We start from the raw sequence: 27810 nt of genomic DNA on the forward strand, positions 1-27810 counted from the left end.
AAAGGCTCCTTTATTTTTTCTTTTGTTATTAATATTAAAAAATATATATTAAATAAAGAGCCAGAAGGCATCTCTGCTTAATCTAGCCCCCCTTTGAAATTCCCGAAAATGCTGATGGAGTCACCTTGCCTTCCTTCTCTAATTCTGGCCTTAGTGAGGTCACACACAGATCTGAGAAGGCATAATGTGCTTGGGTAAATTCTAGTTTGAACCAAGCTGTCCTGAAATGTCTGATTGTAAACTTCAAACCAGTTTTTGAGTCTATCAAAGGCCACATAGAATTTCTCATTGAGTACTTTATATTTAAAAATTAGGCAATCAAGAATAAAGTTCTCTATGGTGGAGCAACACTCCCATTTCTGTTCCTCTTATTCTGTAGTAAGATTTTCTTGATCTGCACCATCTCTGTCTGCCCCAGAAATCTCTTGTATACCTTTTAGATATTTCATCTGCTAAGTATCAGAGGGGTAGCCGTGTTAGTCTGGATCTGTAATAGATAAATGGACACAAATCAGATATTAGGAATGGCAATATACAAAAACCTGTAGGAGAACACTTCAACCTCCCTGGACACACAATAGCAGATTTAAAGGTAGCCATTCTGCAGCAAAAAAACTTCAGGACCAGACTTCAAAGAGAAACTGCTGAGCTCCAGTTCATCTGCAAATTTGACACCATCAGCTCAAGATTAAACAAAGACTGTGAATGGCTAGCCAACTACAAAACCTGTTTCTCCTCCCTTGGTTTTCACACCTCAACTGCTAGAAGAGGGCCTCATCTTCCCTATTGAACTAACATTGTTATCTCTAGCCTGCTTCTTGCTTGCATATATATACCTGCCCTGGAAATTTCCACTACATGCATCCGATGAAGTGGGTATTCACCCACGAAAGCTCATGCTCCAATACGTCTGTTAGTCTAAGATACCACAGGACTTTTTACTGCTTTTTCATCTGCTAAGATAATTTCTATCTCCATTTTTAAAGATAGGATACTAAGACTTAAATGCTAGCCTGTAAGGCTAATGCTTGTAGAGTTTATAGCTGTAAACAGATTTCATGAAAAACCAAGAAATAAAGAACTAGTGACAAGTATATACAAATCTGATTTAAATTTTTTAAAATGTAAATTGTAAAAAAAAATATAAATTAAAACTAACTTAAAAATTGTATCTAACCTGACCAGCCTTTCAGCAAATGCACTCAATATGAGCTGCCTCCTAACTAGTAAGGAGAAATAAAAGACATGCTTTTGATGACATCCCATCCTGTGCATAGATGGTTCCCTATTGGAGAAATGGCAGGGATTCAGGAAATTTTACTTACTCCCATTTTCCTAGAGCAGTGATCACCAATTGGTTGATGGCTATCAGCTGGTTGATCCTAGAGGCTCTCCCAGTTGATTGCGATCTCTGGTGGAGAAGTGGGGCTGCCTAAGGCAGGCTCCCTGCCTGCCCCGTGTGTGGGGGGTTGGTGGGGGGGGGAGTCTTCCTCCATGTGCTGCTCCTGCCTGCAAACACTGCCCCTGCAGCTCCATTTGGTCAGGAATGGGGAACTGTGGCCAATGGGAGCTGCAGGAGCAGAGCCTGCAGAGAAGGGCAGCACATGGAGCCACATGCCCCCCACAGGGGTGTGTTGGGCCCTTCCAGGCCCAGCGTGGGGCCTGGTAGGTGGAGAGCCTCCGTTAGCAGCAGCTACGCGGCACTACAGACCACTGGATGTAAGTACTGCACGGCGGGAGGAAGCACCCTAACCCCCAGACCTGAGCCCCCTCCCAGAGCTGGTACCACAAACCCCCTCCTGCACCACAGGCCATGAGCCAGTACCCCAAGCCTCTCGCAACACAACCCTGAGCCCCCTCCCAGAGCTAGCACCCCAACCCTAAGTCTCCTCCTGGAGCCAGCACACCATTCCTCCTCCTACATCCCAACACCTTGCCCCAGGCTCAGCCCAGAGCCCCTTCCAACACTGCAAATCCCTAGGCCCCAGCCCAGAGCTAGGGTGACCAGATGTCCCAATTTTATAGGGACAGTCATGATTTGTGGGTCTTTTTCTTATACAGGCTCCTATTACCCCCCCCCGATCTTGATTTTTCACATTTGCTATCTGATCACCCTACCCAGACCCCACCCCCAGCTAGCCCCGTGAAAGTGAGTTGAGGGTGTGGAGGAGAGCGAGCGAGAAAGAGAAGGGGAAATGCAGTGAGTGGGTGGAGCTTTGAGGAAGGGGTACGGTAGATCCTAGGTTCCCCTTAAATTCAAAAAGTGATCTTGGGTGTAAAAAGGTTGGAGAACATTGTCCTAGAGCTTTAGTTTATTTCTGGCCCGGGGCAATAAGGGTGTGATCCAGAGCAATCAGAGGCAGGCGCTCGTCCTTTACCACCTGCCTCCCTTGAGAGACTACAAAGGCTAAAACCGTTCCCGGATCCCAGGAAGGGAACACCGCTGGGCACGGGGGTCACAGCTGGCACAGCGAGCTCTGAACTACCCCGCACGCAGGCGCTGTGCACGTGGCGAGCCTGCGTCCCGGGGCCGGCTGACCCCGCTTAGCTCCGCCCCCGCTGTGGAAGGGCGGCTGCCATGGTGAGGGCGGAAGTTAGTTGTCTGCTTCCGGAGCAGCCGAGCCTGTCGGTTCAGCGAAGGTGACGGCTGGGTGGGGGGACGTTTCACCGCGACTTCTGCCCGGCCACGATGGCGCTGAGGACCCGGGGGCTGCTGCTGGGTGCCGCGGCCGGGAAACGCCAGGGAGCCGGAAAAGGTGGTTTCCCGCCGCTCCTCGCGATTGCCCTCACCCGCCCCGGCACCCCCGCGATGCAACGTCCGCGCGGGGCTGGCCGGGCCTCGGGTGCCAGCGCGCCAGGGCCGTGCGCGAGCAGCGAAATAAAGTGTTGCCGACACTCAACGCGCTAGTCCCGGTGACCCGCTCTGGGCTGCCAGGCGGACGGGAAGCTTCCCGGGGCGGCCTCTGGAGGGTGGGCGCGAGGCGTTTGTTCAAGGGACTGAGCCTCTTGCACTGGTCGTGCCCCATGCTTAGTGAGCCGACCCGGGTTCGGGCCGGTCAGCTCTGGCCTGGCACAGCGCGTTGTCAGGGAGCCTTTCACGAGAACACGGTGCTGTAGGAAGGTCTGTTGGTGGCAAGCTTTCCTCTGGGTTAGGGCGAACCTAGTGCTCCAGGAAAGTATTGGGACTACTCTGTTCCGGTAGGTGCTGCCTTTGGTACCTCGGCATTTATAGGAATGCAAGAATCACCATACACAGATTGATTGTTAATCTAGTTATTTGTTGTGTTTCTGATGCCCCTCTGAACTAAATGCTTCAGAAGAAGGAGCAAGACGTCCTGTAATGGATCATAATAGTATAATTTGCCTACATGGGGAAGCTTTTCCTAGATTCTTACTGTGGTATCTGAATGCCAAGGTCTTTCCCATATGTGGTTACTGAAGATCCCAGTGGCACATTTTTATAAGAAGGAATGTTAACATTCATAGCATTGGCATACCTAAATGCTGCTTGTATCCCTCTTCTGAATATTCTGACTTTTGGTTCCTGCCCAACATTGTTACACAGCTGTGCACTGTTAAACAGTTACTTCATGCCAGAGCAGCTTGAATATGAATGGATAATGAAGTGATCTATGTACGCAAACCTTACTGGACCCTTCAAAATGGAGGGCACTATTCACTATATACAGTTATCAGTTTCTATTAGAAGTTTTTCTGCATCACGAAATTATCCAGTTTTGATATGTGCAATCTGCACATACAACTGTCCAGCTAGAAATCAGTATTGCAAATCAGGTTTCAACTACATTGGCAAAGGTCTCTAGGATGTCTTTATTCAGTTAGTCAGGCAGTTGCCTGGGCAATTACTTATTTTTGTTAAGAATAATTTTTTAATCATTAGATAATATTTCTGTCATTTATGCATTTGGGTTATAGGCACGAAAAAACTGTCAACTCACTTTTGCAGACCGTAAGTGGAAATGTGGTATGCCTTCTGCATTCAACTTACAACTCAGCCCACATATTGGGAAAACTGTTCAGTTCTGCTAAGATTTTCACCCAAAATCTTCAGCTCACTAATTCTACATATCAGGCTTTGTAGACTCAATCTATGTATTCTATGTATATTCTAGTTCTTTCTTCTTTTCCTGATTTTCCCCCAAGGGCTTCGTTTCATATCTGCTGTAGCCAGCTTCAGAACCGCTGAGGGTGAAGTGGACACGAAGGAAAATGAGGTGGTTGCCCCAGATTTCATCAACCGAAATCCTCGTAACTTGGAGCAGCTGGCACTAGCAAGGAAGGAACGGGGCTGGGAAACAACGTGGCCCAAGAGAGAGTATTGGCATAGGTGAGTCAGAAATCTGTTAACAATAGTGCAGGTTTCACAAAATACATCTAGATTGTAACCTTAAAGTCATAACTCCCACACTACAATATTTTTACTTAGATTCAGCTGAAGATTTCACTCCATTCAGAAAACAAGATACACTTTAAAGTGTGCTGAGCACTTCCCATCTGAAAATTGGGGCCCTTAAAGATGTTCAGGTTGGTCAAGCAAAATCAGTAATCACTCCTGAGACTACAGGCCACAGTGTTTTAGTGTACCAATAAATAGAAATATTAGCAAGTTAGAATTCTCTGCTGTTGATTCCAAATGAAATTAAAAAGTTGTAAATGAGCTTTTAATTCCAGAGAAATATCTTGTTTTCTGAATAGCCCTTATAAAAGTCTGAATACATCAGTGGACAAAAAATACTTACAAATGAGAATAAATCAGTGAAAATAAAAAAAAACCTTGCAAACTTTTGAATAAGCAATAATGTTTGCAATCTTAAAACGTGTTTCAGAAGTTTTACTTAGAGTTCTAGTTACCTCTTCAGAGTGTCTTTTGCTTCTGGGCTCTGGTATGCCAAAAAAAAAAAAGTTCAGAATCCTGGCACCTGGTATTTCCCCTAATAGTGTCCCGTAAAAGACAATATTTAGATAACAATTACTTTTAAAAATCCACGAGTCAATGTTAAGGTTGTTGTAGTGCTTTTCTTTCTACTTGATAAGTGAAAAACACAAAATTTATGATGTCCTGGACTATTTTCCTTGTTTTAAAATTTAGAAATGATGCCATAGTCACATATATTGTAACTTATCAACTTTTAGCTTTTTTCCTAAAAGTTTTGTTTTCAGAGTTGTAAACAAATAATCGTAGAAATGTAAGGCTGGCCTCAGGAGGTCATCAAGTCCAGTCCCCTGTGCAGAGGCAGCACCAAGTAAACCTAAATTATCCCTGGCAGGTGTTTGTCTAACCTGTTCTTAAAAATTGCCAATGATGGGGATTTTACAAACTCTCTTGGAAGCCTATTCTGGAGTTTAGCTATCCTTATAGTTAAAAAGCTTTTTCTCCTATCTAACCTACATCTCCCTTGCTACAGAATACTGAAGCTGTCTTTCTTTCAGTGTGACAGTCTAAAATAACAAATAATTAAATGGAGTTCTTGAGCACTGATTTGTTATTCTGTGATTAGCTTTCATGTTCCTTGATACTTATTTTTCCCCTCATCCAGACTACGACTGGAGCGGACACAGCACTATGTGGAGGCCTTTGTTGAGCATTGCAGTGGGAATGTCGTTGTCTCAGCCTCTACCCGTGAGTGGGCCATAAAGAGACATCTGTACAGTCCCAAGGGAGTGGCGGCATGTGAAAATATTGGGCGTGTGGTGGCACAACGCTGTCTGGAAGCAGGAATCAACTTTGTAACCTTTAAAGCGGTTATCCCGTGGGAATATCACTGTGACTCGGTAAGCATCCGTCTCCTTGCACTTGATTTCTTTACACAATTTTTACTGCTCTTGAACACTAAAGTGATCCTCAGGTGGCTCAAGCAATGTACCTTAACCAAGAAAGAACTACACAGTCACCTCTTCTTTCAGCTCAGAGCCATGTGGACATCCTACCAGAGCATCTTATCTCTGACAAGCAACACCTTCTTCTGTTGTTGCAGTTCAGGGGGCCTCTATGGCTTTGCATCTCAACACTAATTTGTAGGACCCCTGTTATTCCAGTACTGGCAGATTTAATTGGTTGGGGGATGATAGGGGAGATGAAGACTGCTTTAAACCTTCATATTTTACAGCTGTTTCCCTTCTTTAAAACCAGATCCAGCGATTTCAGAAGGCTGTGACAGATGGTGGTGTCATCGTGGGTGAGCCTCGAAGAATCTATCAGTAAGATGAAGATGGTGGGCGAAATTTCTTAAAGGACTGTCAAACAACTGCTCTCATACAGGAGTGGGCAAAGAAGTAATTCAGGCCCAGAGCTGGGACAATGTGGAGCATAGCATCTTATTATAATAAATAAGTGATGCTGATTTTTTTTTTTTTTTTTGGTTGACTTCAACTCTAACTCGTTCAAAGATTTGAAGGCCAGAAAAAATCATTATGATCTAATCAGGCCACAATTTCACCCAGTAACTACTCCTTCAAGCCCGTATCTTGTGGTTGAGCTAGATAAAGTCTAGATTTGTAGACATCCAGTTTTGATGTAAACTTCAGGTAATGGAGAACTTACCACATCCTTTGGTATATTTTTCAATGGTTAATTACACTCACTTTGTTTAAATAAAGTGCAAGGTTTTTTTTAAATTTTATTTCTAATCTGGTTATGTAGCTTCCAGCTATTGGATGCCTTTACCACTACTATTTGGAATCTTCTCACCATGCAGGTATCTATAAGAACTGACTTGACATATAAGCAAAATATATTGCACTTCCCCAAACGAGTCTTGTAGCCCTTTTTAATCCTTTCTGCTTCAACATCGTTTCTGATGTGTGGACACTAGAAGCAGAAAACGTAATGATTTTCCCAGTGCTATATACAGAAGTAATTTCCCTATTTTACAGTACTTTGCTTATGCATCCAAGAATCACATTAGTCCTGTTAGCCACAGCATCCCACTGGGGCTCGTGTTCACTTCGTTATCTGTCATGATTCCTGAATCTTTTCTAGAGTCCCTGGATTATAGTCCACCATGCTGCGGGTGTGACCTGCATTTTTCTTCTCCTAGATATGACCTTCCATTTGACTTCATTAAAACACATGTTCAAATGAGCCCAGTTTGTCAAGTGGTCCAAGGTGTTCTGTATAACTGACCAATCATTTACTACTTGATGCAAAAAAACAGGTGAGCTGCAAACTTTAGCGGCACTGATGTTATATTTTTCAAATTATGAATAGATAATGGAATAGTACTGGCCAAGAAAAGGTCCTGGTTAGATGCCACTAGAATGTAGCCCCTTTTAGGTGATCATTCCTCACCTTTAGAAATGTATGAAGTGTCAGTTTTAAAATCCATGGACTACTGACTTAAAAATTGTTCACTATTAATTTAAACTCCTTACAGAAATGGAAATATAGCAGTTACCTTTAAAAAACAAACATAAGCATTCATAGTATATTGTGATCTATGCTATCAAACTTTAATTCTTTACTTATTATTTTCTATATTAGTCTTTCCATGATTTTCCCTAGGATCAGTGGCAGACTCACTGGCCAATAGTTACCTGGATCTTCCCATTTACCTTTTTAAAATATTAGCAAAACCTTAACTTTCTTCCAGTCTTCTGGAAAAATTAAAGGAGGCCAGTGAAAGTCACCAATTGAAAGACTTCTTTAAAACTGATTGTAGAACAGAGAAACCCTAAAATGCTGTAGATGTTGTTTGATCTTACAACATTAGGACAAATTTATCTTCAGTTTCCTGCATACTGCATAATTTATTCTCTTCAAATTTGTATCAGTGGGGTTAACTCCCAAAGCTGGAAGTTTTATGTGTGTACTGCTGTAGTATCTTCCAGCAGCTGCTATAGCTTTGGTTATGGTTTGGTGGCCTGTTTTTCACAGAAAGTTAATTTTGTATGTTCCTGTCTTAAAGAAAATCCTTCAAAAGGAGGCAGACAGAATCTCTGCAGCAGCAGTATAATATACCAGCAGCTGTGAAATAATTTGGTGCCCTCTGTTGGGAGAGGTGGTTGTTGTAATGGGTTGGAAGCCTGACTTTTTGGAAACATGGCTCTGGTTGGGGAACTCCTCTTCTCTGCTCATCTATTATTATTATATGTCAAATGAGCCACAGCATCCAACAGTTTAAATGCTGGAACAGAAAAGAGCATTTTGCAACCATGCAGTTTATAATGCCCTTACTTAGGTTCCTGGTTAAATTCCAGCTCCCTCTCTCTAGCTTTAGGAGCAAATCAGTGCCTGTCCTGTTTAGGGTGACCAGATGGGGTCCTGATTTTATTTTGGGGTCTTTTTCTTTCTATAGGCTCCTATTACCCCCCATTCTTGTCTGCTTTCTGGTCACCCTTGTCCTGTAATATTTTTTTTAAATTCCTTCCCTGCCCGCACACGCTGGTACAGATTTGTTTCTTTCCCTACCGCTCCCAAAGCCCTGCCCGTGAGATGGAACAGGGGCAGAGGTCGAGCTCTCTGCTCCAGGGCATCTTGCCGCTTTAAGCCAGGCTCCCGGGGCAGGGGAGAGGAGACCTAGGACAATGGAGGGACGCTCCTTCACCCGCGATCGCTTCCCTGCCCGGGCATGGGAGGAGGCGGCACCGAGCCGCCTGTGAGTGCGATGGAGGCTCCCCCGTCCCTAGCCCCGGTTGCAAGGGCGGCATCATGGAAGTACTGTGCAGGTGCAGCCGCCGCGTGCTCCCCGCGCCCTGCGACGAGCAGAGCGCAGCCCTTCAGGCGGCGGCGCGGTCCCTTTAAGAGTCGGAGGGAAAGAAAGGAGAGGACGGTGCTCAAGTTACTAACCGACCACTGATTCGCTGCTGTTCTTGTCAATCAAGCGGGCGTGCCCTTGAGGCGCTAGTTGCGGCCCGGGAACGCCCTACCAAAGCGCGGCGTTTTCTGCTCGGCCCTGGCGTGGGAGCGGCGGGCATGGAGCTGGGGGCCGGGCAGTTCGCGCAGAGCCTGCCCCGCCTGCGGGCGCTGGTCCGGGGCTGCGAGTTCCTGGGTGAGCGGCCCCGCCTGGAGCAGGGCGGCGGGACGCAGCTTCCCTGCCGCCCGCGCCCCCTGTAGCAGGGAGGGGAGACATGGGACCTCCCACGCCCGCTGGCTCCGGGGCTGCCGCTGGCCTCCCCGCAGGGCTCGCTGCCCAGAGCGAAAGTGGCTGTTCACACTGGGCCTCGGGAATCAGGCAGCCGGGTCCGGGCCCTGCACGTGTGACGGGCCAGAGCAGTGGCATCACCTCACCTGGTCGCTTGCCTTTGGCCTATGGTGCCAAACCGTGCAGGGTGTACCCCCGATGAGCTCAGCTGCCAGAGCAGGCCTTGACTAATGGATTGGTCTGTCCTGGCTCAGCTTGGCCCCCAGTTGATAAATACTGTTGTCCATCTGTCCCCTGACTTTTTCCCCAAGCCCTCTTCCATTCAGGGGTATTGTGCATTGGAACAATTTGTATAGCGGGTGCTGAGAGCCACTGAACCATTGGTGGAAACCACTTCAAGCCAGGGGATGCAGCAGCAGCACCCCTAGTTCCAGCACCTGTGCTTCTATTGCCAAGTGTAAGTGTGACAAGGGAAATAGGATTTTTCCCTTTCCATTGCATACTGCGGAGAGAGGCATAGGCACAAAGTTGGGTTTTTTTTTTACAGTAGATATCAAGGAAAAAAAGTGGGTGCTGATGAAGATGTGTGGTACCGTTTGGAAAGCCTATAGAAAAACTGCTGAGATACATCTGACAGTACTTCTGTACCATTCTAAAGAGGAAGCAGAAAAGTACTAAAGCAAAACTGCCTCTTCTGCCCCTATATGCATCTAATCATTTTTTTTTTTTGCCCTCTCTGTATTGAAAGGTAGTAGAGCCAGTTATAATGTAGGGAAAGGATTGCACCACGGTAACTAATAAGAATAATTTTTATAAGACTTAAGAATTCTTTTCCCCTTCCATCCCAATTCCAGTGATCTCTGCTATCTCACTTTGCCTCTTCATCATGAATGATTACAACGAGGGATTGGAAAAGGAGTTCAGTCTTAAGTCTTGTCTGCAGTATAAAAGATTTACCATTGTAGCTATGTATCTGAGTTCTTTTGCTGGCATAGCTTATTTTGTTCAGATAACTTGTAGAGCAGAGTGTCTCAAGCTTTGCTGCCATAGCTGTCAGTTAGGAATGTGAAAAAAGTCACACATGGTGAAATAACTTTTGCTGGCATGATGTCATTTGGAGAGGCAATTTAATGCCTTTAACAGCACAAGGAGTTCTTGCTGCTAGCATAAACTGCATCTCTGCTACAAGGATTTGCCAGCATAGCTATACTTTATAGTGTAGACAAGCCACCCTAGATGTTTTTTCCAGTTTTCTATTTAAGACTTGAATCATCATTAGTGTGTATATCTGGGGTGGGCAAATTGCATGCTGTGGGCCGGATCCGGCCCATCAGGGCTTTGGATCCAGCCCATGAGATTGCCACCCCTGTCGTGTGCCGTGGGCCTTGTGCCACTCCCAGAAGTGGACAGCACCACATCCCCATCGCCCGGGGGGGGTGGGAGTAGGCAGAGGGCTATGTGTGCTGCCCTTGCCTGCAGGCACTGCCCCTCACAGTGCCCTTTGGCTGGGAACAGGGGCCAGTGGGAGCTTCAGGGGAGGTACCCGCATGTGAGGGCAGCGCACGGAGCCCTCTGACCCCCCCCCTGCCCAGGGGCTGCAGGGATGTGGTGCTGGAGCAGCATGGAGGCAGGGAGCCTACCCTGGCCTCTGTGTGCACTGCTGCCACCCTGGTACTGTTCCAGGTAAGCGGTGCTGGGCCAGAGTATGCACCCCGCACCCTTCTTGCACCCAGAACCCCTGCCCTGAGCCCCCTGTTGCACCCTGTACCCCTCATGCACCCTAAACCCCTGCCATGAGCCCCAAAAAGTTTGCCTGCCCCTGGTGTGTATCATATCACAGTTAGTGTACATTGTCCCATTAGGAACATGTGACATTTGTTTTCTCTCATTCTCTCCTCCATTGTCCTTGAAATGTTCACCTTTTCCCTGATCTGTAAATGAAGCACAAGTTACTTTCCATTCAGTAACTGTTAAACAGGAGGTAAGGTTGAGAGGAGAATACATATGTAACTTAAAAGTAAAAATATACAACCTTAGAAGGATGTTGTAGTTATCTTTTTTAAAAAAGTTCAGCATTAAGATTAAAACTCAAATTATTGGAAAGTATGGGAATGTACAACTGAGACATCCAAACAAATTGTACTCTGCGGTGATGCTCGGGGTGAATGGAGAGACTAGGGCCAGGTCTACACTACAAAATTTTGCAGGCAGAGCTATGTTGGTCAGAGGGCTGATGAGTTCTGATTTCTGGCCAACATATCTAGCTTAGACACAGTTTTACCAGCAAAACTGGTATTTTTTATAGTTAACTGGTATTAAATATTTATGTTGCTGGTTGGAGCTGGTATAAGCTCAGTTCTGCCAGTATAAGCTACGTTAACATTAGGGGTGTGTTGCCAGTATGGTGTACTTGTATAGCTATATCAGTAAAGTCCTCCTTGTGTAGACCTAGCCTAGGAGAGCACTTTATCCATCCATATAACATTTTAACCTCAATTGTAACTATGGATACTAGAGTGCGTTACTGTTAATTGTCCATTTCCTGTCCCTGGTCTTTGCCTCTGCTGTGCCTCCTCAGAGAGACAGTGTGGTTGCAATCTTTCCTGTCAGTGATTGTCACTAGTGAGGAATAGTATAGAAAATCATCTAACTAAACTACATCTCACAAGGATGTGAAAAGCGACAGAGAGTCCCGTGGCACCTTATAGACTAACAAATATTGGAGCATAAACTTTCGTGAGTGAATACCCACTTCATCATACACATGTCTGTATGTGAAAATACAGTTTCAGATTTGGAATGTATACTTCTAATTTATGCAGAGATAAGATTGTCCTATTAATACAGAAAAGAGAGAAAAATCTACAATATGTATGTAGTGGTATTTTAAACTGCTCCCAGAAATAAAGCTTCAGTTTTGGGTGAGAACGTTAGTGAATGCCAGATGGAGAATGAACCCAGCTTGTGTTTGCATTGCTTGTCTTGGTGAGCTTGTGTTGGCCACAGAGGTGCTGATTAAACATACTTTTTTTCCTTTAGGTCCTAACATGCTATGCTGTCTAATGCAACTATATGTTTTAATGCTACGTTCAGGGATGAGTAAATATCAAATGAACTTCCAAATTGTGAAGTACACGCTTTGTTTTGAAGGAGTAATTCCCTACCCAACTGCTGTCTGGCTGAATAATTCCTGGGTTAAGAGGAGAAACTGGGGGGATTTAATTTTCTTAGTACTGTGTTGGGAATTTAGATCACTCCTTTGTCCGTTTGCAGTTGGTACAAAAGGCTGGAGAAAGGCAGAGTCACATTTTGGAATCTTTTTTTGTGTTCTGTCTCTACAGGGCTTGATATGGAATTCACAGGTTTACATTCAGTCTTTCCACAAGGCAAGCAACCCAGGTAAAGATGTCACATCCAAAATGTTGTCATATGATCTAGTGAGTTAAAATAATGGTAGAAGTTGCGGTGAGAAAGTAAAACAGTATATCATGGGAGTATTTCTCCCCCTCCCCCTTCTGATCATTTAATAGTCTCTTCGATTCACCTGCTGAGTGGTATCTGAAGGCCAGACGGAGTGTTCAGAAGTTCACAGTCAATCAGCTTGGTGAGATCTTTTGTTCATTGTTGTCAGAAAAGATAAAATTCCACTTCTTCCTAAATATTTACTAGCATTTCACAAACTAGTTGAATTTGGCTAACACATAGCATCTATAAAAAGCAACAAGGAGTCCTGTGGCACCTTCTAGACTAACAGATGTATTGGGGCATACGTTTTTGTGGGTGAATACCCACTTCGTCAGATGAATGCCATGAAAGCTTATGCCCCAATACGTCTGTTAGTCTATACAGTGCCACAGGACTCTTTGTAACTTTTTACAGATCCGGACTAACATGTGCTCCCCTCTGATACTTGACACATAGCATCTAGTCTACTAGAGGATTGTGGGACTTTCTGGGAAGGATAAAGGTGTGGAATTCTGTTTTTGCTTGTCTGCTGTGTTTGCACTGGTTGTCCTCCGTACTAGATCCCTTTTTTATTAAGGAATAATGTCATCAGCATACATACATCTTAAGTAGTTTACAATCAGGCTGGCTATGCAAGAATTTTCAGTCTACTTTATATTGCTGCAAATTTGTTTTAAAAAACACTGTTAAGGTATCTGTCATCTTTAAAGAAAAATGTAATAGAAGTCAGTCATTCTAGGTTCTGTTCCAGACTCTGTCATTGACTTGCGGTGTGACTGTAAAGCATGAAATATAACCTTTCTGTGCCTTAATAGTCTCACCTGTTAAATGGAGATAATACCTAGCTCACATGTTTTTGTGAGGGTTAATGTTAATAAATCACTTAGATTCTCAAATGGAAAGTACTAGAAAATATTATTTTCTCTAAGGTTAGGTAATGAAATATTCTGCTTTATAAAGCTTCATTTTGTCTTCTGGCATTTTAGGTTGCTATTGTAGGGGCTTCTCATGAGGACTGAGATATTCAGTTTGATTTGGGGGAGACGGAAATGAGGGCATATCAACTTTTTGGTGATGTCACTAAATAAAGGCCAGCTAGACTGTGATCTCTGAAACTGCTTCCTGGGCTGAAGAGTGTTTTGAACCAATGTAGGGATGTGAAGGAGATATTTGAACCTTCCGTGCTGAAGCCCCTGCTGGCTGAAAAGGTAGTGTTGTTCTGGAAGGAGCTTCGTTTTTTTCCTCATCCATTTACACATCTGTGTAGATTGACCCAATTAAAGCATGCTTTTATTTTGTAATACAGGTATGTCTGTCCCTGAAGCATGTTGAAGGTGCCCTGCCAGGGGGAAAATGCACTTGTGCCTTATTTCTTTTATGACACACAGAAATCTTAAGGTTTTTTTTTCTTGCTCTCTTTTGTAGAGTAGAAAGGCCTGTAAACCTACAGCACAGTTTGTAGCTTTCAATAATTTTCCTCTTCTCTTCCATTGCTTAGTCTCTTTTCAGTAAGGGCTACTTCTTTCTGAAGATTAATTTGTCTTCCCATTGACCCCTAAAATCTTATTTCTGTTTAACTATCTGGGAACCCATGTTCATGTCTTTGTAACCTGGCGGTGATCTGGAGTTTAGTAAAATTCTAGTGCAGCAGCTTTAGTAAATGACTAAAATGGCGTAGCGAGGAGAACTCCCACATCCACTATTTAATTTTCACGATATTAGTAAACAGGAAACCAAGGAGACCTAGCTGGCCTTCAATACTAAGACTTCAGTTTGTGTTTGTTTCTTTCAGGGTTGTCTATATTTTCAAATGAAGAATCAAACAAGTAAGTAAAAATAAAGTATTCTTTCTAAATAAACTCATAGCTGTCTGTTATAACAGAGATAATGCAGTTGAGATTCCTTTGTGCAATTGTTCCTCCTGATCCTGTTTTAGACCTCTTTCTTTTTCGTTGTAGGTATGTTGCACACTCCTATAACTTCTTCCTCTTCCCCACAACGTTTGGAGTCATGGACTCTGAATTCTCTTTCCAGGCATCTAGCATTCAGTTCCTGACGCATTACGGTTTTGATTATAATAAGGTACATTCTTTATTGTAAGTGACTAGAGCAGAGGAGGCTTGTGTAGTTATGGGGAAGTATTAAGGAAAAATATCCCCAAACTCTGCATTCCTTCTGTAAGCAGCAGCTTGCTACTTTTTCAGTACAATGGCTGCCTTGAATACTTGGTTTGGGTTTGTTTTGTTGTGTGTCAGTAGCAATACAGGGCTTTGGACACTGCTGTTCCATGACCAGGGGACAGTAACCACATCTTTGGCAGTGGTTACTAAACAGAACCCCTAACTAACCCTGTGGATCCTGTACTATTGCTTCACATTGTTGCAGTTGATCACTGGGCACCTCTTTGCTGTCTTGTGACACCAACCTTAGCTGCCACTGGCCATAGGGCACCTCCATGTACTTCCCATCTCCTTATCAGTAGAGGGGTAAATGCCTGTCTTTACTTGTATCCCAGCACAGCCAGTCTTTGAATAAAGGAAGCATATGATAAGTCAGGGAGTGAAGAAAAGAGTACCCAGTTGAAACGACTGGAGAATTTAATTAAATCAAATTTAATTAAAGAGCTGGAATTTGTCCTGAAAACCTGGATTAGAATCCTGACACTGAGTACTTTCTCTGTTGGCTCTTAAATAATCACAAATGGTCAGGACTTCAAATTTCATGCGCAATCTTTCATAATTCAGTTTTTCTCCTCTCTGTTCCTGGGAATCCTTTGGAATCATAAAATAAAATCTTTTCCTTCCTTTGTATATGCATACAAGTTGGGTAACTGGGGAACATTTGACTATTTTAGAAAATGTTGGGAAGCATTTTGAGAAAGGATTGGGGAAAGGCCATCATATTAAAAATGGCACAGATTTCACAAATAAATACCAATTTTGAGGGTCCCTGTCCTCATACTATTTTTCTAATTTAACGCCTGAAAATCCTATGATAAACCCCTTTTCACCCCATTCAGTTTCTGAAAGATGGAATCCCATATACGAATGAGGTACAGGAGAAGAAACTTCAGCAAGGTCTCTTAACTGGAAACTGGAAAGTTCGCAGGTAAAGCTCTTCCAAAACCATTGCTCCTCTAGTGACTTCTGTTAGTATTTGACCTTTACTTTTCACTCAATTTACATTTTATAGGGATACTGAAACTGACATAATGTCTCACTGCCATTTCTGTTCTCTTGGGGAATATACAGAGTATAGTGAACGGTCACAGGATGATGCTGTCGGTTGCTCCACAGAATGACTACAGCAGGAGGGAAGGGGGCCTCCTCTGTAAAGCAGAGTCTTGCTTGTGACTGCTTTTGCAGCTTCTCACTTTTTTTCTTTTCTGATCTCATTTCAGCACTTTGGACAAGGATAAAGTGAAAAAGGTGATTGATGATGTGACACGCTGGGTGCCATCAGCAGAAGAGGGAGGCTCTATGGTTTTACATGATATTAGTGGTATGAAATGGGCTTCCTTCCTCATTTGTGATTTCTCAGTGGCTGCAGCACCTTTTCTGAATAGATGGGGATTGCTGCTTGTTCAGCCCACTTACATAGGTGCCTGTCTCGTAACACTCTTGCTTTTTCACTTCAAAAAAAAAACATACCCAGCCCACCATTGCTTCTGCCAAGCCTTCTGGCTCTGGTCATGTTTTCATCTCTGTGCTCTGTTGCTGCTTTTTCGTCATTATGATGAGCTCTATTGTGAAAGGGTTTTTTTTCCTTGAGATTGTTTGGTATCAATGGCTGTTTCTGGAATTGAGGTGGATTTTCCAGGGCTGGGAGTAGTAAGTCTGACAGATTTTCTTGTTCTAAGGTTTTCTGGCTCAATTTTGTGCCTCTTGCATGGAAATGTACTAAGATATATATTATTTTTAAAAATAATTTGAAATAGGTATGACTCAAATTGTCAGCCCTCTTTTCTGGATTGTTGTATGCCATAAATATTTAATTTTTATCTTGCTTTCCACTCTATTTTATTCTTCCATTGAAAAACATTCTTATTCTACCAAGCAAACTTTTCCCCACCTTTAAGTCTTTCGATTTCTGGTCTCAGGTTTTCAGATATTTGAGGTACAGCTGATTCTGAGACAGGCACTTCCAGATGTTTGGACAGAGCCTTTTGGAGACCAGAAGGTAAGTTGGAAATGAAGCCCTTTGGAAGGTAGGACTTCAGTTTAGATATGTGTGTGCCTGTTCTTCCTGCTGTGACTCTGAAATCTTGTTTATGCTTTAATGGAAAGGTTCCTGGAAGAGGAGGGAGCTTGCAAAGGAACCGTGCAACGGGACTGAACCAGGTTCTCTTTTCTGGGATCCTATGGGTGGGAAGCTTTGGCCTCTGTTTTTCTCTCAGTCCCAAAGCCTCCTCTTCCAGAAGGATTGCTCTTAGGCAAAGTCTGAAATGACTCTCAGAATTTCTAGGCTTCTCAAACCCACTCCCTCATGTGTCCACAAAAGCGAACACGTGGTCTTCAGTCGTTGCTTTTTCATTGTTAAACTGTCCCTTCTATTAGCCTTGGAGACTTTTCCACCCATTCTGTTGCTGGTTTGTAATATTACACAGCCTTTCTCATCTAGGTCATCAGCTTGAATCTGACATGCTGTTTATTGAATAAAAACAAGGGCTATTGGGTGACCTATTCAGGAAACAAGTGGTCTCAGTCCAGATGCCAGAGAGAATCTTAAAAATATCACACAAATCAATATTGCAACTAGCACTCTTATTGTTCTCAAACAGAGGCTATAGATGGGACACATTTCCTGAGCTCCCATTTCACACCTAAGTGTGTGCCCTTAGAGTTAGCGTTGATGCACTTTGGTGTGAGGAAACCTGCACTGCTGTTGTCCCTGCTATATCTGTTTTATGGATAGAGGGCATCTTATTGCAGCATTGTCAATGGAATATCTATTACTAGTGCTAAGAGTACCTAAATTCCATACCTACCCACTCACATCCCGAGACAGGCAACCTATTTTATGACCATCATCCTTCTAGCCAAGGAGGCCTGGAAGTAACTCCCTTCAGAGTTAGTTTCATTTATCTCCATTGATCACCATTCAGTGATGGAAGAGAGACAGTCTTCACCTTCTGCATTGAAGTGCTGTCTCCACAGTCTTGGCAGTCTGAAAATTGAACCTGTTTTCAGCATTAACACCGCTACCAGACAAGCTGATTATATTTGTGTGTGTGTGCGCAAGGTTATTTCTCCAGAGTTGTAGTAACTCTTCTTGCAGGTGATGGTGAAAAAGGTGAGTCCACGGCATCGCTGGTGTCTGGAGAACTCTTCTTGTGACTGCTGCCGAAAGGAGCTCGTTCTTCTCTCCGCCCGGGGTTTCACCAACCTCTTCCAGACCCTCGTTGAAGCCAAGAAGGTGATGCTCACCATCCCTTTTCCCACCTTTGGAATTCTTGGATTGTTACTATAGTAGCAGGTTGGTGGTGGAGTATGCAAGATGTTTTGTATGGAGCTGAGTAAACAGATTCAAAGCAGTGAGTGGCTGCACAGACTGGCTTCATTAACCCCTTCACACTGTCAATAAAACAAGTTAGTTTTTAAAGTGTAATTTTGGCAAGAAAAATGGCTATTAAACATAGCAGATCTGTTAAGTAAGCAGATGTGCTTTAAGTGTATTCTGTTAAAAACCTTCTTACTTTATTGATCTAAAAATCAGACTTTACTGTGTTGCATTCTTGATACCCTGCAAAGCAAGCCTGCCTGCGGGAGAGCGACCTAAGCTCTGTTCTGACTCGTACATTTCAAACAATTTGTAAAAAATCCAAAAGTTCAGAAGTAATAAAACCTGTCACATTTCAAGGCGTAAGCCACCATCTGAGAGTTAGTCAGATACATTCCTATGGTTAAGTTATTCCACTTTGACATAATTATGCATTTGCAGATTCCTCTAAAACATATAGTTCTGGCCACTGTCAGAGCCAGCACACTGCACCACGTGGACCTATGGCCTGATCAAGTATAGGAATTCCAATGTTCCTAGCAAAATTGTTGAATAAGATCCAATTTCTTTATCCCTGGTGATGTATAGGGCAGAAAGACCCCAGCTGGGTGCTCAGATCCGAGAATAAGTTTGTAGATCTGACAACCAAAAAAAATCTCTCTGGGCCAGCTAGCCCAGACAGATTTTTAAAGGCTATGGTCTCCCCTTCCACGCTTTCACCATCTCCCTAGTTCCCCAGCCCTCTTTTAAACAAAATGCTACCAATAAATGCCCCTCTCACTGTAAGTTTAGAGAGCAAACCCAGCTGGGGATGATATTGGCCTCACTGTGATACTGTTTTAGGCCTTGCTGCTTTTGAAGAGGCTTGTATGGGTGTTACCCATGTAGTAAAGAAGTTGGGCTATGGGACATGTCTAAAGTTGGTCACTTGACCTACCTTCTGTAAGAACATGCTGATACTGTTTTATGTCTTTCTCCATAGCCAATAGTGGGACACAACATGCTCATGGACCTTCTGCATCTTCATGACAAGTTTTACAAGCCCCTCCCAGGTAGTGTAATCTTTAGCAGCATTCAAATGCTGGTGCACCTCTCCCCAAAACAGCTTTTTCAATCGTTGGGCAGAAATGCAGGACAGCATAGTGATAATCATTTACTCCGCGTAGTGTGACTGGTCTGATGCTAGATGACTGCCCTGTCTCTCCCACCTCTAGGGCAGGGCCTGCTCCCTCCAGAATGCTCCCAGTGTGCTTCTCCCATGGGGCATAAGACCAGAAGGAAACTTTAACTTTGTTTAGTCATAGAGTGCCGAGTTTCCTTTTTCTCATTTCTGTAATATTTTTTTTCTGAATGTTTTTGCTTCTTTATTGTTTTTCTTTCAGAAAGCTATGAGGAGTTTAAAAGGAATATTCACAGCCTGTTTCCTGTCCTCATAGACACCAAGAATGTAACAAAATCAATCTGGAAGGTAAGATATGAAAGTTTGTTTTGGGCAATAAAACTTGCCTCACACTTAAATGGAAAGAAGGTCCTGATCACACTCTGGTTATAGAGCAGGGACCAGTTTTAAATGTTGCACTAAGGCAGTGGTCCCCAAACTTATGTCGTGCCCCTCCCCCCCCTTACCTGTAATGTTATCTGTCTGCGCCTGAGCCTGGAACTGTGGCTGAGGTCATGGCTGGAAGCTGTGGCTGGAAGCCGGGGCCTCGGCTGGGGGTGGGGCTGGAGCTAGAATGGAGCTGGGGACAGATCATGGCTGGGTGGCACTCCCTCCCGTCCCCCATAGGGGCTGGCCTAAGCCCCCCCTCCGTGCTCCCGGAGAACGTTCCTCTGTGCCCTCAGTGAGGGGCACCCCACAATTTGGGGACTACTGCACTAAGGCATCTTGCTTCCCTGATGGAAGGACTCTGGAAATTATCCTGTGTCTTCATTACCACCTTTAAATCCTCTTTTCCCTGGAGCTGTACTACCTCTTCTGCCAAGCAGGTGGGCCAGCAGTCTTTTCCTTCTGTAGTGGTGAGTGGTGGTACCTGCACTGTTTCTATCACACAGCATGTTTTAGATGGTCTGGCTGTTTCGGTTTGTTTTCTAATCCTGTGGTTCCTTTCCTCCAAAACACCACATCAGAAATGTCTTGCCTTGTTTTCTTACAGGAATTTCAGTTTCCTCGAGCATCTAACCTCCTAGAAGTATATGAAATCCTGTGCAGGTGAGCACTGAATTCTGGGGATTTGAGCCCTACCAGCTGGTCCATGAATCATCTTGGGAAGGGTATTTCAAAAGTCAGTCATGCAATATTTTTATACATTTTTTTTTCCTTTCCTGCTGCACTGTGGGTTGATATTGTTCAACCAGTTTCCCTCCTTTCTAATCTGGCTTTAACATCAGAGGAAGAAGTTTTACCTATAGACCTAGAATAGTCAGTACATTGTTTGAAATTCCACCTTTTGAATTATTCAACCAGTATTAAATTAGGATGGAAACTGGCTTACGTTCTGATGTAGAAATATATATAGCAAACTAGGTCCTATGCTGCATTCTAGAGGATAGGATTGCTTAGAGGATTGATAATGGGCTCTGAAGCTTTCTACCATTATTTCCCTGATCTTGAATTTGGGTTAGGGCTGGGGTTGGCAGTAACTTAATACTATCTCACCACTGCATAGGGTCTTAAGTGGAATGAGTTTGTAAGCTCAGGGCAGGTCTACACTATGGGGGAAAGTTGATCTAAGCTATGCAATTTGAGTTATGTTAGTAGGTAATTGAAATCCATGTAGCTTAGATCTACTTACCACAGGGTCCGCACTACACTATGTCGACAGGAGATGCTCTCCTGTTAACTCCCCTTCCTCTTCTCATTCTGGTAGAGTACCAGAGTCGACAGGAGAGTGATCTGTGGTCGATTTAGCTGGTCTTCACTAGACCTTCTAAATCGAGCCCCCATGGATCGATCGCCGATACACTGGTAAGTGGAGACAAGCCCTCAGCCTAGCTGACTGAACATGTGTCCACATTACAAATGGCACTCTTGTTAGCAGAATGGGTAGAGTGTAAGGACTGGACACTATAATACTACTCATCTATAGATGTGTTCCTTCCACAGACAAAACACCATGCCAGGATGCCATGCTGTGGTGAGAGCCTTGTGTTGCTGCTGTTTGTGCTGGATCTGCTCTGTGGATAAATAGAGTATATGAGTGCTCTCAAGCAGCCACCTTTTATAACACTAACCTTACTAACTTTTTTCGTAGTGGACGTCCAGAGTCGTTGGGAAGTTTTCTCTTGTTCTGGGTGACTTCAAGAATCTTAACTTTTACCCTCTTTATTGCCTTTTCCAAAAGCTCTGCATTAAGACAGCCTTTCCTCCAGAGCCAGTTAGTTAGCACCTCTCCTTGGAGTAGTATGTTTTTACTGATCCTTACTCACTTTTTTGTATGCAAATAAAACACTCTCCTGCATTTGAACATGTTCTGGGTAGGGTATACAGTATCGGCAGATACACAGAGTGCAACGTGGGAATTTGTTTCCAGTAAGGAGAGCATGCACACGTATGCAGCTGCATGGGTCCCTTTTTGCCTCGACAGTCACTGATGTAAGGGAAGCCATTAAAGGCAGTGTGATTGGCTTGGGATCGGAGCTGCTATTTGTTTTAATAGTTCAAAACGGGAGAATCCTATTGCCCAAACTCATGTTCTCCTTGCACAGATGTTAAAGGATCTTTTTCACAACCGGAATAGGATTCTCTATGCTGCCTTCTGATGTCTCCCCTGCATATAACCGTCTTTACCAAACATGAGTTACAGTATTGGGGGCATGGAGTGAGGGAGGGAACTTTGAACTAGCCTGCTTTTAGATCTCTGTGGAAGTCTTGTCTGTTGGGCCAGTGTGTGGAGTGTGGGCATCCACACAGCCAAATGGGCCGGGAAAACAACCAACCTTCAAAGTCTGAAGCAGCCATAGTTTTAGTTGAGATTATAATCTCTTCTGATTTTTTTGTAATCTGTGGTGAGGGACAAGAATATGTAAATTGGGAGCATGGGGAGGTGTGCAGACAGCCTTCAGGATACTTGAGTCTAGGGGCTTGTCTACATCAGAAAGTTGCAGCGCTGGTGAGGGAGTTACAGCGCTGCAACTTTGAAGGTGTACACATCTGCAGGGCATCACCAGCGCTGCAACTCCCTGTTTGCAGCGCTGGCCGTACTCCCGTTTTGTCTCGGGTGTAGAGGATCCAGCGCTGGTAATCCAGCGCTGGTAATCCAATGTAGACACTTACCAGCGCTTTTCTTGACCTCCGTGGAAGGAGGAAGCCTCTGGTAATCAAGCTGGTCTCCTTTCCCGGTTTGCTCTCTCGTTCCCGGAACCCCGAGAAAGCAGGTCTCCTTCCCTGCGGTTTGCTGGGTGGCTCCGGGAACGCGAGAGCAAACCGCGGCGAAGCTGGTCTCCTTTCCCGGTTTGCTCTCTCGTTCCCGGAACCCCGAGCAAGCAGGTCTCCTTCCCTGCGGTTTGCTGGGTGGCTCCGGGAACGCGAGAGCAAACCGCGGCGAAGCTGGTCTCCTTTCCCGGTTTGCTCTCTCGTTCCCCGAACCCCGAGCAAGCAGGTCTCCTTCCCTGCGGTTTGCAGGGTGGTTCGGGGAACGCGAGAGCAAACCGCGGCGAAGCTGGTCTCCTTTCCCGGTTTGCTCTCGCGTTCCCGGAACCCCCCTTGAAGCCGCCCAACAGCGCTGCAGTGTGGCCACATCTAACACCACTTGCAGCGCTGGTTGCTGTAAGTGTGGCCACTCTGCAGCGCTGGCCCTATACAGCTGTACTAATACAGCTGTAACAACCAGCGCTGCAAAATTTTAGATGTAGACATGGCCTAGGAGAGGCAGTCACAAGCACAAATCTACTTCAGCTGTATTATGCAGGGTAGAAGGCTCCTACATTTGTGAACTCCATATACCTTGTTTCCATGCCACAAACTTGCCTGGCTCCTAATCTCTGTGTGTGGATTTATGCAGATCCGTCTGGCACAAGTTGGTACTTCTGGACTATTCCATGTCTTCCCCCCCCCTTTTTTTTCCCTCCCAAATATCAGTCAAAAGCTAAGAATTGAAACCTCTGGGATAAGTTTTCAAAGTAACCTGCAGGGATTTAAGCCATGTGACTTCCTTTGTTGGTGGTGAAAATTAAAGAGTTAAGTTGTTGCTTGCACTGCTTTTGTATTGTATGGCTTTATTCCTTAATGGTAGAGATACTTCTTTTAAGAAATCTCTTTAGCAGTTGTGTTAAAAATGGAAAGCCATAGAGATTACTCTGAGAGGGCAAGAGCATTTGCTAAAAATTTCCCTCCTCTCTTAGGCATAGGGGAAGAATGAAAATTTACACTTCACATTTTTTCCCACAGTGACCTAAATCCCACCAACCCCACGTGTCCGGTGATTGCCCATGCAAGTGACTGTTTAAAATATGGTATGTTCTGTGCAATGAAGCAAATTTTCATTTCTGTATAAAGAGTCTTTGTTTTATTCCATGGGAATCCTAATGCAAGGCAGAAACGAAGCTGTAAGTAGCATAATGAACATGTGCAGGGGAACCTGTCCATTCACACCTTTAATGCCAGTCCTGACCTTTTATAAATGCAAGTTTGCTTTAATAAACCTTTAGATGTGATGCCATCTTTTCTTCAGCCACTGGTCTAACTGTTGCCTCCTTGGAAGTATCATTTTGAAAGCTCCTAAGGAGCAGGAGAGATTACAGGGGTATAGGGATTCTGTGAGGGGAGTTTGAAATAGTAAGAAGTGCAAAGATGAGAGAAAAACTGGATAATCTGATGCTTATTGAGAGAAGGATTATATTGACCCAAAGTAGTTTGCACAGTGCTCTGGAGATGTTTTAATTTATTTTCCATTTTTGGACTCTTAGCTGACAAGAAATCCCCCCATGAGGCAGCCTATGATGCATTTCTCTGCGGATCAGGTAAAACCTGACAGTTCTTAAAGGTTTAATTGTTAGAATTCAGGAATTGCTTTCTTTCCACTGAAACCATCTTAATTCAATAGTAGGTAATACAGGTACTTGTTACTTAACGATAAACTGCCAAATTATCCATATATATAATTCTTTAGAATTGAACGTTTGCTTAGCTTTTGTTTCTGCACTCTTGTAACGTCATCTCTTCATTGTTCCTCCTTTTTAGTTCTTTTGAAAGTAGCTCACTTGCTCCTAGGCAGAATGCCATGGTGAGTGGTGTTTATGAATTTCTTTGCCTTGGGAATTACCTTGCATTCATAGCTCTTTTAGAAAATAGCTGTCAGTTTGTGATTTCCCGTTCAACAACTTTGTCCAGGTTTTGAATAAAACATTATTCAAAATGCCACTACTCCAAGTAATTAGCTTGTTAATTTTATAAAGAGTTTTTGTCTTGAGGCTGAAACCTTGTTTAAAAAAAAGAATCTTGAGGGGTTTAATGGCCTGGGAGGATGGTAATGAAATTGTGCATCCTTCCTTCTTTTAGTCATTGTTTCAAATCCAGCTCAGACTGGTAGTGATCAAATGGTCTAACCATCCTACAGCAATGGGGAAATGAACTGATGGCTTTAGTCAAGTTCCTAGTGAACGTTTGTCCCCTTCCCACTGTTTGGTACACTTGTTGGTTTCTGTTGAGAATAACAAGGGTGTTATATGGGTGTTGAGCAGCACTATCCTTGCACCAGTAGATGTGGTCTTTCCCTCTGTTATGATTGAGGTACACAGGCAGGGGGGTTCTGGGGAAGCTTGATCTGCCCTGTATGTGCTGTATCTGTTCTGCACACAGAGGAGTTCATACTGCAAGGCTGTTAATCTGTTTCCTTTTTACCAGCATTATATTCACATTCTAAATAAATAAATCCTTCATACTTCCCCTTCTCCAGTTCCCTTAAAGGTCTGTTGTAGCTAGGAGTTTCCTAAAGCTGTAGTACTGTGCCATTTCCCTATAGTGTAGATCACTGAATATTTTTGTTTTTTATTTTGTTTTCCAACATAGTGACACGCTGGAGACTGGTCCCTCTTTCTCTCAGTATCTCAATGCATTAACTAAGTACCTGAACCAGGTGAATCTGATCCGAGCTGGTGTTTCAACAATCGTGAGTTTAAAGTGCATCATGTTTACCCTCATTGTTTCTGAATCCCCAGATGCACAAGCTAGTAGGTTATCTGCTCATTCACATGAGTGAAAGAAAATGCCAGTTGGTGTCTGGATCTTCATCTGCGGGTGACTTCTCAGTGTCAGTCCAAACAGCATTTTTTAAAAAAACCAATTGTGCTGAATTTTTACCCATTTATATTCATTTTGTCACCAGTTACAAATGGGCTGGGGCCTTGTCTACACCACTGCTGAAGTCGAAGTAAGTTACGTTGCTCCGAGACATAAAAAAACTACCTCTCCCCCACAAGTGATGTACTTAATGTGCTGTCTACACCGTGCTGTGTCAGCAGGAGATGCTCTCCTCTTGACATAGCTTCCGCCTCTCATTGAGGTGGATTAATGACGTTGATGGGAGAGCGTTCTCCCAACTTACTGCATCTTCACCAGACCTGCTAAATTGACACCACTGCATCAACTGCAGCAGCACCAATTTAGCGCTGTAATAAAGACAAGCCCATAGTCTCTTAACTGCAGCCAAGATACCTCTCTCCCCATTTCAACATCTATAATGAGATAGAAATACAGGGAGCGCTCAAAGGTGCTCATCTGTATTAAAGTATCCCTACTTCCAGGCTTCTGATTCCTATAGTTTTAGAGGATAGGTTGTTGCCTTGGATTTTTATTTTTACATGCATTCTGGTGACTTAAATTTTGCTCTCATGGTTCATGCCTGCAAGAGCCCACAGATGAAAAAATACTTCCTTGTATTGTACGGGTGGTTATTACTTAGTCACTAGGTCACTTTTTGCCTGTTGTGTTTAATGATCTTAAATACCACTTTTAGTATTTACACAGTCAAATGTGGATTAAATTTGAGAGTCTCTGGCTTAATTTCACTTCATTTTCCAGAATTTCTCTGGCACAGATGTCCCTAGCCAACGTCCACCTCTTCTGATTGCCAGTGTTCGGGGATGGCCTGGGGTGGATGAAGAACAGATCTATCAAAAGTTAAAAGCTCTGTGCAAGTTTGATGTCAGACGACTGACCGAGAACCAATTTCTGTTGCTCTCCAATAAATTTAAGGAGTAAGTGATCAAAATTCTAATTCTTCACCCTCTCATCATCTCCTCCCTACTGTCCCTATTTGCCCTCTTGCTCCAGTCCTGCTGACTTTTAGTTAAGGGGATGCAATAAGAGCTGCATGCAAGATGTATCTAATGTAACGCAATTATGATTTATTTCTTAGTTTCAGGGTTGTTCTGCGAGATTATAGAGATCACCCTAATCTGCAGATTTCACTCTATCGCTACTGGAGACACTCACCACAAGCGAACTGCTTGCTACAGTAAGTGATGATGCTCTCCTGTGCCTTCTGCTGTGAGTCAGGAATAATATGCCCTCCTGAACTAGCTTGCCCTGCATCTTTGTATGAGAAGCAGTTAATTACTCTTAAGTAATGTTGCACTGTAGATCCATCATGAAAACATGTAATTGAGAAGCAGGCTTTATGCAGTGGTTTAGAATGGTCACACTGTAAATGATCTTCCACCTCTGGGTTCCAATCTTGACTTGGATCACCAAGGAAATGTTTTCTTGTGGCCATCACCAAACCATCATGCTGTCATAATTGACAGATGCTGATCTCCGAGGTCCATTACTGGAATACCCAGTGTGGGAAAAGGTAAAGCTGTATTGAAAGTTTAATTCTGGAATATTAGGGGCAATTAAAATTAAAGGTTAAAATTCCTATGTTTTGTTAATCCAGTAATATAGTTGTGCAGATGGAGGGAGACTGTTAGCTCTGATCCAGCTCAGGGAGGAGTCTCACTTTCATAATCACCCAACTAATCCCAAATGTAAATAGCCTAATAACATTTTAACTTTATTCCCCTTTTAGAATTTGTGGGATTGTGGCATCATGGTCTCTTCTGGCCTTTGTGATTGGAGGATCTCCATGGTATGCCATGTAAAAGATTATCTTCTGGAAAGATCTCAGGGACATCTTTCTTATCTATGTGCTTGTTACCAGGATGCCTATTGTGGTTTTTTTTTTCCTTACACTGTTAACACAGTGATGGTCAGTAAAGGGCATTTAACATTGGTTTTTTTTTTTGTTTGCTTGCCTTCAATCACAAAAAAAAATCTGTGTTTAAGGAGACTCTCAGGTTTTAGGAATCAAATCTGAAGGGGAAAATCCTCCTGGTTTTTTAAATATATTTGTTAAACAAGTACTACTATACCTCTTCTTCATGTGCAAGTGAACCAGAGAATCCACTGTCTTGATGAGACTTTTATCTTGTTCCCTGTTTATTCTTCAACAATACTAATAAACCAGTTCTATTTCAAGTATTGTGTTGCCGTTAAAGGCTGGTGTACACAGGATTATGTTGTGTTTTTTGGAAATGGTTAAATAGAAGGAGCTACATTAACTTTAATTCCATTTCAACTGAGGGAAAGGTATTGCTGTTCACCAGATGGAACAAGATAAAACTGATGGAGAAATAATTCTGCAGGTTCCTGAAAGGTTTTCAAAGACAATAAAATAAATGTCAGGTGACTTGTGTGTATTTTTAAGCACATGTTAGCAAGAGAATGCCTTGACAGTAACGTCCTACGTTGATCAGTTTTTCGGATATG

At 43.5% G+C, this 27810-nt stretch overlaps 2 protein-coding genes across 7 annotated transcripts; both read left to right on the plus strand.

Moving 5' to 3' along the window:
- The first annotated feature begins 2593 nt into the window (after positions 1–2593).
- Positions 2594–6636, plus strand: MRPL18 (mitochondrial ribosomal protein L18). The gene is made up of 4 exons (XM_030556691.1): positions 2594–2756; positions 4165–4348; positions 5559–5793; positions 6152–6636. Exons 1-4 carry the CDS (start codon positions 2690–2692, stop codon positions 6221–6223), a joined length of 558 nt encoding a protein of 185 aa, XP_030412551.1. The 5' UTR covers positions 2594–2689; the 3' UTR covers positions 6224–6636.
- Positions 6637–6780: 144 nt separating this feature from the next.
- PNLDC1 (PARN like, ribonuclease domain containing 1) lies at positions 6781–27519 on the plus strand. 6 transcript variants are annotated; one of them, XM_030556688.1, is made up of 20 exons: positions 6781–7175; positions 12443–12500; positions 12632–12705; positions 14359–14392; positions 14525–14648; positions 15586–15674; positions 15967–16067; positions 16666–16745; positions 17844–17981; positions 19048–19117; positions 19448–19533; positions 20219–20274; positions 21152–21199; positions 23452–23516; positions 23970–24023; positions 24244–24286; positions 25072–25171; positions 26083–26258; positions 26420–26518; positions 27071–27519. In XM_030556688.1, exons 2-20 carry the CDS (start codon positions 12451–12453, stop codon positions 27141–27143), a joined length of 1560 nt encoding a protein of 519 aa, XP_030412548.1. In that variant the 5' UTR covers positions 6781–7175; positions 12443–12450; the 3' UTR covers positions 27144–27519. The 6 variants fall into 6 exon arrangements, 5 of the variants coding, with proteins under 5 accessions (XP_030412548.1, XP_030412546.1, XP_030412547.1 ...); XM_030556686.1 differs by lacking the exon at positions 6781–7175 and adding an exon at positions 8876–9008; XM_030556689.1 differs by lacking the exon at positions 6781–7175 and adding an exon at positions 13553–13774 and having other exon boundaries at positions 12488–12500.
- The last annotated feature ends 291 nt before the right edge of the window (positions 27520–27810 follow it).

Source organism: Gopherus evgoodei, chromosome 3 (assembly GCF_007399415.2).
Source record: "Gopherus evgoodei ecotype Sinaloan lineage chromosome 3, rGopEvg1_v1.p, whole genome shotgun sequence".
Lineage (NCBI taxonomy): Eukaryota > Metazoa > Chordata > Testudines > Testudinidae > Gopherus > Gopherus evgoodei.

Coding starts and splice junctions, on each gene's coding strand:
- MRPL18 (XM_030556691.1), top strand. CDS start 2,690: ATGGCGCTGAGGACCCGGGGGCTGCTGCTGGGTGCCGCGGCCGGGAAA. Junction 2,757..4,164: donor ACGCCAGGGAGCCGGAAAAG/GTGGTTTCCCGC, acceptor TTTTCCCCCAAG/GGCTTCGTTTCATATCTGCT. Junction 4,349..5,558: donor AAGAGAGAGTATTGGCATAG/GTGAGTCAGAAA, acceptor CCCCTCATCCAG/ACTACGACTGGAGCGGACAC.
- PNLDC1 (XM_030556686.1), top strand. CDS start 8,933: ATGGAGCTGGGGGCCGGGCAGTTCGCGCAGAGCCTGCCCCGCCTGCGG. Junction 12,501..12,631: donor CCACAAGGCAAGCAACCCAG/GTAAAGATGTCA, acceptor ATCATTTAATAG/TCTCTTCGATTCACCTGCTG. Junction 12,706..14,358: donor GTTCACAGTCAATCAGCTTG/GTGAGATCTTTT, acceptor TGTTTCTTTCAG/GGTTGTCTATATTTTCAAAT.